This window comes from Pseudophryne corroboree, chromosome 9 (assembly GCF_028390025.1).
Source record: "Pseudophryne corroboree isolate aPseCor3 chromosome 9, aPseCor3.hap2, whole genome shotgun sequence".
NCBI lineage: Eukaryota > Metazoa > Chordata > Amphibia > Anura > Myobatrachidae > Pseudophryne > Pseudophryne corroboree.
In genome coordinates, this window is record NC_086452.1 from 374291979 (window position 1) to 374307178 (window position 15200).

The 15200-nt window shown below is 42.4% G+C and overlaps 1 protein-coding gene across 3 annotated transcripts in view; it reads left to right on the top strand.

The window, feature by feature from the left end:
* The window catches only part of SLC6A1 (solute carrier family 6 member 1), a 317457-nt gene extending 302457 nt beyond the window's left edge, over nt 1-15000 (top strand). For all 3 annotated transcript variants that reach the window (XM_063940752.1, XM_063940754.1, XM_063940753.1), the window contains exon 15: nt 12826-15000. In XM_063940752.1, coding sequence (XP_063796822.1) covers nt 12826-12930 — 105 coding nt within the window. In that variant the 3' untranslated portion in view covers nt 12931-15000. The remainder of the gene's footprint in view (nt 1-12825) is intronic.
* Nucleotides 15001-15200: the final 200 nt, after the last annotated feature.

Below are 15200 nucleotides of genomic sequence, written 5' to 3' on the forward strand. Positions count from 1 at the left end.
CCAATATGCAGTAACGTTTCAGTTGTCAGACCCTGGGTCTGACAAAAGTTGTAATACAACTGAAACGTTACCGCAAATTGGGCAGCTGCAGTTGATAACGGAGTGCCGGTTATTTGCAAACCTATATATATATATATATATATATATATATATATATAGGTTTGCAAATAACCGGCACTCCGTTATCAACTGCAGCTGCCCAATTTGCGGTATATATACATATATATATATACACATACACACATATATATATATATATATATATATATATTTGTCATTTCCCTTATCTCTCTATTTTGCCTCATTCAGGGATTTTCCATTTATCTCTGATTTTTCTTCAATTTCTATTGTCCTTTTAGAGATGTGGTGCTACCTGTTTCACCTTATTTGGATTCAAATAAAATAATAAGAAAGGAGGATTAGAACTCTTGTTGCATTCCGGGAAGCACTTAGTGCTTGGCTCTGCAGATATATATTCTATATTTATATTATATAAAACATAGCTTTTAATTTATTTTTCTATCATATTTATATAAGGACGAATTAAAAGCTATGTTTTATATAATATAAAGATAGAATGTATATCAGCAGATCCAAGCACTACGTAATTCCTGGAGTGCACCAAGAGTTATCATCCTCTTTACTTATTATTTTATTTTCATTCCATACCATTTGTAATTTCACCAATAAAGATATTAAAGAAGATTGGTCCAGCTGCAGATCCCTGGGGTACCCCGCTCGTAACATGTCCTTCTATAGAATACACTCCATTTACTACAACTGTTTCCTATCCTGCAACCAGGTTGTTATCCATTCAACTGTTTTATAATCCAATCCCATACTGTACTTTTGAATTTATTTAGCAGTCTACGATGTGGGACTATGTCAAATGGCTGGTCTAGATATACAGTACTGCATGATCTATGTCCCCCTTCATCTATTATCTATTCTCTATATACTGTAAATGTAAATGTAAATACTATATACAGGTTGAATCTCCTATATCTGAAATGCTTAGGACCAAAAATATTTAGGATTTCTTATTTTTCCATATTTTGGAATGTTTGCATATAATATTAAGATACAGTATCTTGCTAATGGGACCCGAGTCTAAACACATAATACATTTATGTTTCATACTGTATACTCCTTATACACATGGGCCCTCATTACGAGTTGTTCGCTCGCTAGCTGCTTCTAGCAGCCGTGCAAATGCTAAGCCGCCGCCCTCTGGGAGTGTATCTTAGCATAGCAGAAATGCGAACGAAATGATAGCATCGCTGCTACAAAAAAAGATTGTGCAGTTTCTGAGCAGCTCGAGACCTACTCTTAGCTTGCGATCACTGCAGACTGTTTAGTTCCTGTTTTGACGTCACGAACACGCCCTGCGTTCGGCCAGCCACGCCTGCGCTTCCACAGGCATGCCTGCGTTTGTATCTGACACGCCTGCGTTTTTCCACACACTCCCCGAAAATGGCCAGTTACCTCCCAGAAACACCCACTTCCTGTCAATCACTCTGCGGCCAGCAGTGCGACTGAAAAGCGTCGCTAGACCTTGTGTGAAACTGCATCGGCTGTAGTAAAGTACGTCACGCGTGCGCATTACGCCCCATACGCATGCACAGAAGTGACATTTTTTTGCCTGATCGGTGCGCTGCCAACGAAAGCAGCTAGCGATCAACTCGGAATGAGCACCATAGCCTTATGTTAATTTTGTACAATTTTTTGGGGGTAATTTTTTGCATAAAACAAACTTTGTGTACATACATAAAATGTATTTATGTTTCATATATGCCTTATACACATAGCCTGAAGGTTATTTTATGTTTAATAATTTGTGAATTTTTATTAAAAAAAAATATATGTGCTCATACAAACTAGCTATGTTTTTTTAGCCTTCCAGTATTTTAAGATCTAATCAATCACATGTGGCATGCATATCAGGCACCCATCAAGGAACGAGGAAAGGGCCTCCTTGGCTGGCTTGGCATCTTAAACAGGCCTAAGAACTTTGTACCCATCTTCCCCTTTTGTAACGCCTGGATGTAGACACATGAATGGTCTGTAAAATACAACCTACCTGCTAAAATACAACCTACCTGCCCCGCTTTCTCAATGACCTTATATGTAAGCATGTTTAAGACACAAGAAAATAACTAGAATAGACACTAGAAAAGCAACAACATTGATGCTTAAAACAATTTAATCCCTAAAAGTCACCTACTGTTGCCAACAGTGAAATAAAATAAAATGCACAATCTCACAATGTCCCAGAAATATTAAAATATCAAATATGTAAACATATGCTTTAAAACGAATGGTATGATTTCCATCTCCTGGCATGGCCTCTCAGAATGTATAAAGGATGAGTTGGCATCTTGTGATCTCCCGACAACCTTTGATGATCTGATCACCTTATATAACAGCATACATTTTTGTTTCAGAGAATGCAAGAGTTTCAGAGCAGACTGGCTCTTCCTGTAGTGAACAGTAATGTTTGCAAGAAACATGAACAGCAAGGAAAAGATTGTGGTATCCCTTAGAGCAGAAATGGAAACACACAGAAGCGACTTAATAATATTAAACTCTTTCTAAGCAACTGAATATTACACGGACAGTGCAAATCACTGCACATGCAATATTAATTTTTATGGCTTTTGCATTGAAATAACTTTGGCCCTCAATCAGCACGAATAACAATTGTGATTTTTCGCAATTTGGCCAATTATCAAAAGACTGCGTATGCTCTACGTACGCTAAGTGTATGCACCTGAGCCATTCTGTAATTACGGTGCATTCACAATATTAAAGTGAAGCGATTGTACAGTGATTGACATGACGTGAACGTTTAGGGGTGGTAACATGGCATTTTGTGGGAGTGGTAATAAAAACACAGGCATGTCATGGCCATTTGGCGGGTCTCTGACGTCATCTGCGATCACTCACTTGCAACAGTATGTGCAGATTGTGGATGCCCTGGCTTGGCACAGGTTGAATTGACCCTTTCTGCAGCGGGGTACACTGGTATTCCACAGGGAATAACATTGGGGGTGTAGAGTTCGATCTTGATCCGAGGCACTGCACCGCCTCCTCTATATCCCCGCCTCCAGGCACTGGAGCTCAGTTTGTAAGTTGGTGCCTGCAGTGCAGGCAGCTAACAGGGAGGGCTGCGCTAGGCAGCCCTGAAAAGAGCTTTTCTGACAAGAAAGGAGAGTCTGGTATACTCGAAAAAGGCTTGCACTTCCAAAACTTCTAAGCCCAAACCTAAACGTTCCTGGGATGCCCGTCAGCCTGCTTCCAAACCAAACAAGCCTGCTGCATGACGGAGCGGGCATCCCCCTGGGAAGGGTGGGAAGCCGACTTCTGCGGTTTGCCCAGGTATGGCTACAGACCACTTCAGACGCCTGGGTGAGGGAAGTCATCACGGTTACGCCATCTCTTTCAAGAAACGTCCCCCTCGCCGATTTTGATCGACAAATATCCCTTTGAATCCATTGAAAGCAAGAACTCTACATTTGGTGGTACAATCCCTCCTGGACACAGGAGTGATAGTGCCGGTGCCTCTGGCTCAGAGAGGCAGGGGGTACTATTCAACGCTGTTCCTAGTTCCGAAACCGAATGGATCCTCCCAGCTCATTCTCAACCTCAAGTCTTTGAACAAATTTATGAAGGTATTCAAATTCCATATGGAACTCTTCGCTCTGTTGTTCTGGCCTTGGAACCCAAGGACTATATGGTAATACTGGACATACAGGATGCTTACCTACATATACCTATTGCCATGTTGCATCAGCTATATCTGCAGTTTGCTATTGGCAACCTACACTATCAATTACAGGCCTTGCATTTTGGACTGACCACGGCTCCGCAAATCTTCACCAAGGTCTTGGCGGTCATGACAGCCCTTCTCTGCCGTCAGGGTATCAGGATCCTGCCGTATCTGGACTTGTTGATCCTGTCGAACTCCCCAGAGGTTCTCCTCTGTCATCTGGAACTGTCGGTCCAATTCCTGCAAGCCCATGGATGGCTCATCAACTGGAAGAAGTCCTCACTGGTCACTGCTCAGAGCATGGTGCACCTGGGGGCATTACTGGACACACATATCCAACGGTTGTTCTTGTCTCTGGAGAAGGTCCTGAAACTTCAGGACAGGATAAGATGCTTCCTATCTCGCTCATGTGTGTCGATACACTCGGCGATGCAAGTACTAGGCCTCATGGTGCGGCTTTCAACATGGTAGAGTGCGCTCAATTTCATTCTCGCCCTCTGCAGCGGTTAATCCTTTCCAAGTGGGACAGCCTGCCTCACCAGATCAGGTCTCACATGATTTCCTTAACTCCGGAAGTTCGTCTGTCTCTAAGCTGGTGGCTCCAGGACCAATGATTGAGCAGGGGTCGTCCCTTCTGGATCTCCAACTGGGTCCTCCTAATGAGGGATGCCAGTCTGTTGGGTTGGGGTGCGGTGTTGGAGCAACACTCTCTTCAGGGTTGATGGACCAGGGAGGAATCTCTCCTTCCGATAAACATTCTGGAGTTGCGGGCAGTGTTCAATGCTCTGAAACTGGCCCTGCCTCTGGTACAGAACAGGCCTGTTCAAGTACAGTAGGACAACGCCACCATGGTGTCGTACATAAATCATCAAGGCGGCACTCAAAGCTGCATGGCAATGATGGAAGTGTAAAAGATTCTTCTATGAGCAGATTGCCATCTGCCAGCCATATCGGCAGTGTTCATTCCGGGGGTCCTCAACTGGGAAGCGGACTTCCTCAGTCGTCAGGACGTACACGCCAGAGATTGGAATCTTCATCCGGAAGTCTTTTAACTCCTAGTGGACAAATGGGGCCTACCAGATGTAGACCTGATGGCGTCTCGACACAATCACCAGGTTCCGGTCTTCAGAGCAAGGACAAGGGATCCTCAAGCAGCGTTCGTGGACGTGCTGGCAATTCCATGGAACTTTCGGCTGCCTTATGTGTTCCCTCCGGTGTCACTCCTGCCCAGGGTAATAAGGAAGTTCAAGCAAAAAGGAGGAATACTACTTCTCATCGCTCCAGCGTGGCCCAGTTGGCATTGGTTCTCTGACCTGCAGGGTCTCTCGATAGTGCGTCCTCTTCTACTTCTGCAATGCCTAGACCGCCTCATTCCAGTCCCTTCTGTCTACCAGGATCTGGCCCGACTAGCTTTGACGGCATGGCTCTTGAAGCTTCAGTCCTGAGGGCCAAAGGTTTTTCTGAGGCGGTCATTCAAACTCAGACTTATTATACGGTCTGGAATTCTTACTTCACCTGGTGTGCGGCTAAGTATTATGATGCATACAAGTTCAGTACTGCCAAACTTTTGGATTTTCTGTAACAGGTCCTGGACTTAGGCCTTAGTCTGGCCTCACTCAAGGTTCATATTTCAGCCTTGTCGGTATGGTTTCAGAGAAAAATTGCGTCGCTACCTGACGTTCATACTTTCACTCAGGGTGTTTTAAAGATTCAACCTTCCTATGTTCCTCCTTTGGCTCCTTGGGATTTGTCGGTTGTTCTGGATGCCCTACAAGAGTCTCCATTTGAACCTCTTGAGTCTGTGGACTTTAAATGGCTTACACTTAAGGTCTTGTTTTTGCTGGCTATTGCCTCTGCTAGAAAGGTTTCAGACTTGGGTGCCTTATCCTGTCGGTCACCCTTTCTGATTTTTCACTGTGTCTGTGCAGTTCTTAGAACTCTCCCTGGTTATCTGCCTAAGGTGGTGTCGTCTTTCCACCTTAACCAAGACATTGTGGTTCCGGCTTTTATCTCTCCTGGTTTGTACTCCAAAGAATGGTCTTTGGATGTGGTACGGGCTCTCCATATGTATGTGAAGAGAACCGCTTCTCTTAGGAGATCTGATTCTCTCTTTGTCCTTTTTGGTTTTCACAAATGTGGCTGGCCTGCGAATAAGCAAACCTTGGCCAGATGGATTAGAATGGTGATTGCACAAGCTTATGCGCAGGCTGGACTTCCAGCTCCTGCTACTATCAAGGCCCATTCTACTCGGTCTGTTGGACCTTCTTGAGCGGCCAGCCATGGCGCATCCCTAGAACAATTGTGCAAGGCAGCTATGTGGTCCTCAGTGAACACGTTCATTAGAATCTATGCCTTTGATACTTTCGCCTCCCAGGATGCTTCCTTTGGACGCTGGGTTCTTGTGCCCGCTACAGTGCATCCCCTCCCTTGAGGAACTGCTTTAGGACATCCCCGATGTAATTCCCTGTGGAATACCAGTGTACTCCGCTGCAGAAAAGGATATTTATGGTAAGACTTACCATTGTTAAATCTCTGTCTGCGAGGTACACTGGATTCCACAGGGCGCCCACCCTGACGCACTTAGCTACTTTGGGTTTGTATGGCATTAGCCACTGGTACCTTCTCCTGTCGTGAGAATGTGGTTATCTGTGGCTACTAACTACTGTCGCCTCTTTTACCTGCTACTGCATTGGCCTGGTTAACAAAACTGAGCTCCAGTGCCTGGAGGTGGGGATATAGAGGAGGCGGTACAGTGCATCCTGGGAACAATCAAAGCTTTAGCCTGTTGGTGCCTTGGATCAAGATCCAACTCTACACCCCCTATGTTATTCCCTGTGGAATCCAGTGTACCTCTCAGAAAGAGATTTAACAATGGTAAGTCTTACTATAAATCTCCTTTTCAATGATCCCGATTTTGTGCACAGATTGCTATGCATACGCATCTGCGTATACATCGCAAACACTGCAGTGGGCATATTTTTCCATTTCTGGCGACAACTACCTGTGCAATTCTTTGCAATTGAAATTGCAAAAAAAAAATCGCACTTTTAGCAGCAATAGCGAGCCATTCTGAATCTGGACCTTTATTCACATTTTTACATACTGGATTCTTGGGCTGCAGGGAAACTCAGTGAATACAGCCATTATGTAAATGTGTCAACAATTCTTTTGCACAAACCAAAGGCTGTTATCTCCTATATAATATCCCAGATCTGTGACTGTGTGTATAATGCTGGGCGTGGCTAGGAGCTCTCATTGGGTTAGCAGCAGGTCTATCACACCCAGTCCACAGCTGATTGGGCAAGAAACGCCCTCTCACACAGGTTACATCCAATGGGAGGCTATGCCCTTTGGCTGCTGTGTGTTCCAGAGCAGGATTAACAATGGGGCTGATGGAGCTGCAGCTCCAGGTCCACACACCCTAAAATATGCCCACTGCATCTGCAGCAACATACCCTCCAACAATTTACACATAAAAATCACTACAAATACGAAAAGGGGACGTGACCACGCCCCTTTTCCTATACTTTCAGTGGAAGTTTGGAGAGCCAAGAATTGGTACAGACCATAAAAAAGGTACTATACCTGCTAAAAAGGTACAGTTTGAGGGTATGCCACTGCATCTGCAGCAAGTCTCTGCGCTGTAGATAGGCAAAAAACGAATCCTTTTACTGCAGCGTCCTATGTCCTGCTGCCAGTCCACCTGCCCCCTCCGGCATCAACAATCCCCACTACCTAGCCACAGTGCAGGTCGAACAAAAGCTGCTGCGGCCACCGGCATAAATGTGTATGAAAGCGGCGCAGCGGAAGGCTTTCATAGCCCTCCCTGTGCCGCATACTCTCTGAGACCTGGAGCCTCCTCTGCACGTGATATCACAGGAGTACCTCCCCACCACAGCCGCGCCGAGATCCCCAGAGGCCCTGACTTTGCAACACAGCACCTGGGATGCCGGCCTGAGAGCCCCGAGATGGCTAATGTAATGGATAGAGTGGGTGATATCGCGGAGGGTAATGTCTGGATGCTGAATCAATGTAAAAGGTGACAGTGCTGTGCAGTGCACTGGGTGTGCAGTGTCAGTGACAATGCACAGCACTCTCACCTTTTACATTGATTCAGCGAGACAATCAGTTCTGCCAGCCAGTCACTATTGTTAGTGCTGGTATCCCAACGCGCCGCATTACAGGGAAATAGATGCACTAAATAAACTACAGCTCCCAGCAGCCCTTAGCACAGGAGCATTCCGGCGCTAAGGGCTGCTGGAAGCTGTAGTTTATTGAATGCATCTTCTTCCCTGTAATGCGGCGCATTGGGACACTAGTGCTAACAATAGTGACTGGCTGCTTGGCCCTGCTGTGCGAGTCTCCGGGAGAGCCACTGTCAAAGGGAGGACAGCAGGCTAGCTGCTTCCAGGAGGAGAAGCAGGAGAAGCATTACCCGCCCCTTCACCACTCGCATTACCTCTGGGCCCCATCCGCTGCACCCCCACCCCCTCTCCACCATCCGCGGTGGCTCCGGACCCCCTCCCCCTCCCACAGCACCCCCTCCCATCCTCCACCCTCGGCATCACCGCAACCGCTCCTCCCCCATCCACAGCACCCCCGCCCCTCCCCCACCCGCGGCACCACCGCACCCAACCCTCCCCCATCCGCGCACTCCCGCAACCACTATTTCCCCAACCGCGGTGTCTCCGGACACCCGACCCCACACACTCACCTGCCCCTCCCCAACCCGCGGCACCACAGCACCATACCCTCCCCTCCCCCACCCGTGGCACCCCCGCAACCACCCCTCCACCACCCACGGCACCCCTGGACCCCCTTCCCCCATTCGCGTCTCCCCCGCACCCGCCACTCCCCCAACCACTGCACCGACTAGGTGATTCATCAGGCCCTGTGTGCGCTGTTCACGCCGTTGTAAGGGTCTACGACCCCTTAACCATCGTATGCCCTTTGTCCATGCCATATTTAACCACTCACACAATTATGATTGAAGGTAATACTCCACATAATAAAAATATTGCACGCTACAAGGGCGTGCAACGGTTAAGGGGGCGTAGCCCCTTACGACGATGTGAAGAGTGCCCGTATGGCGCAATGAATCACCTAGTTGTTATTAATAGAAGATCTATCACTGGAGGCTCTATTCAGTTCTGTAAAGTGTCTCTTACACTACAAGTTGGGTTCCTCACACGGAAAAGATTATTTTTTCCTAACTTCTTTTTTTGTCTGCATAATCTGCATGCAGAATCATACATCAGTCCCACATTGGAATTGATTCTTAGGTTCCTCCTGTTTCTCCTTCTGCTCGGAAAGAGTCACTCCCAATACCATTTTGCTTGTGGCATTAGAAAAAATACTTCATAGGCCATCCCCTCAATATTCTCAATATACTAATTTCCTCAGTAAGTATAATGCCAAGACTCTGTCAAGACAGCAAGTATTTTATCTGGCACTACTACTCAATGCTGCAATTATACATTATGTATTTGAGAAACTAAGATCATTTCCCAATGTTTAAATGAAAATCTGCTCTTCTCTCCAGATTTATCCTCTCATAGACTGCATATCATATGAGACAACAATCTTTTAAGAAATCCTAGGTTCCTTTTTTTTCCCCTAACATTGTTTTCTTGTCCAGAATTTAGAAGATACAGATAAAACTTTCACAATACTGCATTGGCTAAACTGAGTCTACAGAACTCAGAACCTCCCAGAATTTGCTTTCATTCCCAGTTATTACTTATTACTGCTAATTCAATAAAAACAACTCTGCTCCCAAAACTTCTCACAACAAGAAAAGGTCAGATAATCTCCAAACTTGCGGCAGAATGTAATGCCGCCCAAGTCCGGTGGCCGTGTAGGATGCCGGTTGAACTCAGATTTTTTTTTTAAAGTTACAGTCACTTACAAGACATGGTTTTGCCTTGTAAGTGATTGTCCATTTAAAAAAAAAATGTCAGAGTTCAGCCGGCATCCCACACGGCCACTGGACTCGGGTGGCATTATATACCGCCATTGATCTCTTGAAGAAGCCTCTTCTGTCCTTGCTTTGAGAAAAGATTTTTCTTACACACCAGTAATAGAAGATAATAAAATGGAAATTTTCAACCATTCTTTTTAGTCTTAGAAACATTATCAGTTGGAGAAGGCGAGGGATTGTCCAGGTACCACAGAGCTAATGAGAAAGCCTACTAAATTGTTCTAAAAAAAATATTTCTGCAGAAAATAATTACTCAGTTGGAGATTTTGTAACTGTGGGGGTCATTCTGACCCGTTCGCTCGCTGCTTTTTATCGCAGCCGAGCGAACGGGTACCCACTGCACATGCGAAGGCCGTAGCTGGGCTGCGATCGCCCCTGCCTGATTGACAGTCAGAGGCGGTCGCTGGGCGGGAGGGGGCAGAATGGCGGCATTTGTCTGCCGTTTCGTGGGCGCGGTCCGGCCAATGCAGGCGTGGCCAGACCGTGCAGAGAGCGGCCCGCAGCGGTTGCGTGACATCATACGCAGCCGCAGCAGGCCGGGGAGCACCGAGTACTCCTGGTCAGCCCGCAAAAGCTGCGCTGGTTGGGAGCTACTCTTGAAGTGCAAAGGCATCGCCGCTGTGCGATGCCTTTTCACTTCTGTGGGGGGGGGGGGTGGCACTGACATGCGGGGCGTCCCCCCGCATGTCAGTGTGAATGATCGTAGCTGTGCTAAATTTAGCACAGCTACGATCATCTCAGAAAGAGGGCCTGTGAAACTAGCTCTTGCTGAATGTAGGCATCCACTTATAGGATCATTTTTTTCCAATTGTCATATATAAGCTGATCATAAGAATGTCAAATAATGTCAAGAAATCAGAAGTTGCAGTTACCTTTGACACACCACCCTCAATTTAATTTGATGGCCAGACTGAAGAAGTGAATAAAATTTTGGAATAAAGGTAAAAGAACATCTTGTGAAAATAAACCAAAATAAAAAAATGTAAGGGATGAGCTACATGAACAAACCTGTACTTAGGGTCCTAATATCTCAGGGACTTCTGTATGTTCATCTGTTCACCTTGCTTCTTGTATTTGTCTAGAGGTGAACACTACTTTATATGTGCACAAGCATGAAGAAAGTGTATTCAGTATTGTTGTCCCTGCGTAGCCATAACCATGTGCTCATGCATTCAGGAACATGTTCATGACATTCAATTGACCTCTAATAAATCTGCTGTCTTTTGAGTATTGCTAGCTTTTTGGTTCTCTGATACGACTTTCAGACCAAAATCTCAGGTCTGATCCAGGATCCTCAACACAGTTTCAAGCTGTGCTAATTCCTGTTTCAAGCCCTTTCACATGAATAAGAAACCTGGGATTTAGGTCTGATATTGTCGGGACAACCCAGGTTGTGTGTAGAAGTGAATAGGGTCTACCCGGGTTAATGTTACACAGGCGTTAACTAAACCCGGGTAAAGTAACAGGTTGTCCCCTTTCACACCACAGCCTACCAGGATAACCTTCATGAATAACCCTGGTTGTGACCAGGGTTTAGATCATGGGACACACAACCCAGGTCAACACTTTTACACTGATATATGACCTGAATTGCCAATTTCTTGGGTCCAAGGTGCGGTGTAAAAGCGGTATCACATATTTTTGTGTACTGATCTTGTTTGCTTTGGCTATGTTTATTAGCTTGTGATCCTGAACTTTGGCTTAGTTACCTGTTTATGACTCTGTGATGACTACTCCTAACCTTGAATGAGGATTCTGATTTTGTTCTTTATTTGCCAGCCAGCCGCTCAGATTGTATGACTGATCTCTTGACTGCCGACAGCTACCTAGCAGTATCTTTGGGCTTATAAACCATGGCTTCCTCTCAGTAAAGTCCATTCCATGACTCACTTGTGGCTGTCCCTAATGCCAACCAGTTTCTTTTCAGACCTCATACCACAGATTACCCAGTGTAAATTGCTAGTGGCATGTGGCATGTTTTATATTTGACATTTTATGAAAATTTAAAGTGCCCATACATGTGCAATCAGGCATTTGTCAGATTTGGCTCATGTGCCAAATTCAATCTATTAGCACATTTAAGCTGGTCACACACGTTAATGATTTACCTTGAACTCTCCCTGCAGCTCCCCGGCAGTACTAGACAAACAATATTGTGCAAAAAGTGTTAATTTTTGACAAACAGCCTAATGATTTATTTATTTATTATTTATTACCAGTTATTTACATAGCGCACACATATTCCACAGCGCTTTACAGAGAATATTTGCTCATTCACAATGATATATCAGTCAGAGTTGATCTGTTGCTAACGAGATTGACATGTCTTCCCTGCAGTAGTGAAGGTCTGGAGATATGACCAACGACCCGCGGTACCATGCATCAGATCATTATCGTTTGTGAAAACTGCGCGATTTGCACGACTTTGAATGATTTATCGTTCCAATGTGTCAAAATTGTGCAAACGTGCAGAAAATCATCTCGTGTGTGGCCAGCTTTAGACAATGATTTAGATTGTAAGGTCACTTTGGTAGGCCCATGTTTACTTTTGTTTCATGTCATTGTTATTTTTTGTACAGTATCATTATCTCTTCAATATACAGTACAGGGCTATGTAACATTTTGGCACAAATAAAGAGTAATAATAATAATATTAACAACAACAACATCTGCATACACACTAAGATGAGGTCATTAACTGGATTTGCCTTTCATTACATTTTATAGATCCCAATCAAAGATTAATTAGTATTGGCAATCATTTAGAGATTATACTGGAAATTTCAAGCTAGTTATCACTAAAACATCTAATAGCCATGAAAGTATGTTCACCTTTACAGTGATCCTCTGGAGTGCCATTTAAAACACAAAAATAAAGATAAAACACACAAAGAAGAAAGTAGTAATGTTAAGATAAATAAACAAGAACAAGACATATGTTTGCCATGGCCCAGATGGGAAAATATTGGAGTAAAAATTTGTAAAAGAAACACTGAAAATTCACAAAACGTTTTTTAATTGCATGTTACAATTTTTAATAAGAATTAATAATTTAATAATGCATTTATCCCCCCAGCGCCTGCAAGTCATGATCCAGCCAAGTGAAGATGTTGCTCACTCGGAAAATGGACCCGAACAGTTGTCAAAGAGTAACTCTGCAAACAAAGAAGCCTATATATAAGATACTGCACTAAGGGAATGCAGTTGTGATAATTTTTTTTAAATACAAAATGGTTGTCGTAACCACATATTTACATCTGGAATAAAGAATTTACCTACCTCCAGTGGCAAAAAAGGGGACCATCACCAGTAGAGCACAAGGAAATCAACTAGGTTATTTTCTTACTGTTTTGTGGAATAACATGAATGGTTTGTGTGTTCAGGCAATTTAGACTGTTAATGTTTTTATCTTTCCTGCGAGAGTTGAATTTGTAAATGAAAACACCATTTTTAATCCTATATTTGGCTATAAAGATACAGTATAAGGTTTTGTGTGACAAATTTTTAATTCTGTACGGAAATATTTCATAAGGGCAGCTCCCAAGACTTTGAATAAATCCATAAAAAACTAATCTTTTTTTTTCTTTTTACTCAGCATTTTTACACAGAGAATTTAGAGTAAATAAAATGTTAAAAATAAATTTTGCAATCATTTTAAGAAACTGAAAATTTTACATTTTAATCTCAAAATTACTATTAATGAGGTTTTTTTTCTTAATGCGAATACTGAAGCACAACTTATTTAAAAAAAAAAAATTCAAGGGACCAAATTAAACTTGTATCTTTTATAGCAAAAATAGACACCAGCCTTGTTTTTCCTTCAATGAATTTAGTTTCACAATTGTACAATCTACTGCACACTGTGCCAAATATTCAATTATATCATGTTAAGCCCATTTAAATAACGAGACACTTGACCGTTTTTTTTCTGAGATAAGTGCATCTAAATAAACACTAGTCTCTTTTTAGTAGTTTATATCCAAGAGCAGCTCATTGTTATGTGTAAAATGATGGGATGATGAAAATGTCAAAATTATTAGGGATAAAAGACACAGACATACCCTTATGCCACATAACTCCCCTGGTTGGATTTACATCATCGTGTAAATGGTCAAAGGTTTCTGAATTTTCATCATGTAAGTAAAAAAGAGAAAGAGATGTGTTGGCATTTTATGTTTGGAAAATACAGGCACATATTAAATGCCTAAATAGGTGATAGATGACTTGTAAAAGAGCAACACTAACTTGCGTGTTAGCGAAGTGTTGTGCTTTTTAAAATGTTATATAACACATACTTTAAGTAGAGCTATTATGTGATAATATGTTTCTCGTAAATGTTAGTTTGGTTTGTCATTTTTGTCCAAAGAGTGAAAAACATTTAATATATATATATATATATATATAAATTACATATTTATACACACACACACATATATATATATATACAAATAAATATATAATTGCAATAAATTAATATTATCAGAATGTCAAGCACATTTATTGTAGAAAATATATACAAATATTTTATCTGAATTTGTACAACAGTATTGTTTCGTAGCTCCTGAATTGTCTCATATGTAACATACTCTGGATTATAATGTATGTCTGTAGCTGAACCAGGCAAAATGTCTCGTTGTAACTTTATTTTGTATACAATATGTCACCTGACATTCTTTGTGAATTTCATTCAGTATCAGAGCCGATAACATAATGGCGGCTGATTGCTGTTTATTATATGTACTCCAGTCCAATGTTGTTCAGAAAAATAACTGCAGTATTTAAATGTTTGATTGTATACAGCAATTACATAAAATAAAATTGACAGATACGCTTTGTAGCAATCTTGTATACAAAATATGTTATCTACTTTAGCAAAATAGTGACGTAGGAACTACTGTGTTTAAATTGTGAATAACTGTATCTTTTTTGTAGTATTTTCCCTGAGAAAAAATATATCATCAAATAAGCTTACCTGCAATAAGATATTATTGTCAAGACTCAAATAAAGTCATCTCTATATATAAAATATATATGTAATGTAACATATACATAGTCAATCTATATACAGAGCTTGTTAATGAAAGAATACAATAATATCCTTTATATTTAGTATCTTGCAACCTGTTATATGGACCAAATGTAATATAAGATAAATTTTAAATGTCTTTTAATGGTGTCTATCTGTAGCCAAAGCACGGTTGTCATGTACGTTTAAAAAATTAGAATCCCAAATAAAGGATATATTACAAGAGATGTGTTGTTGCTTTTTCTATCCAGCCGTGTTTTATTATTATTATTATTATTATTATTATCATCATCATCATCATCCTATATATTAGTAGCAGAAGGTTTCATTTTAGAGCTATGTGGCAAAACATCCACCTGCCATTTAGATTGCATCACCTTTGTGCTCTTTGAAAATGTGCTGGGTAACCTGAACCGTGACCTTGT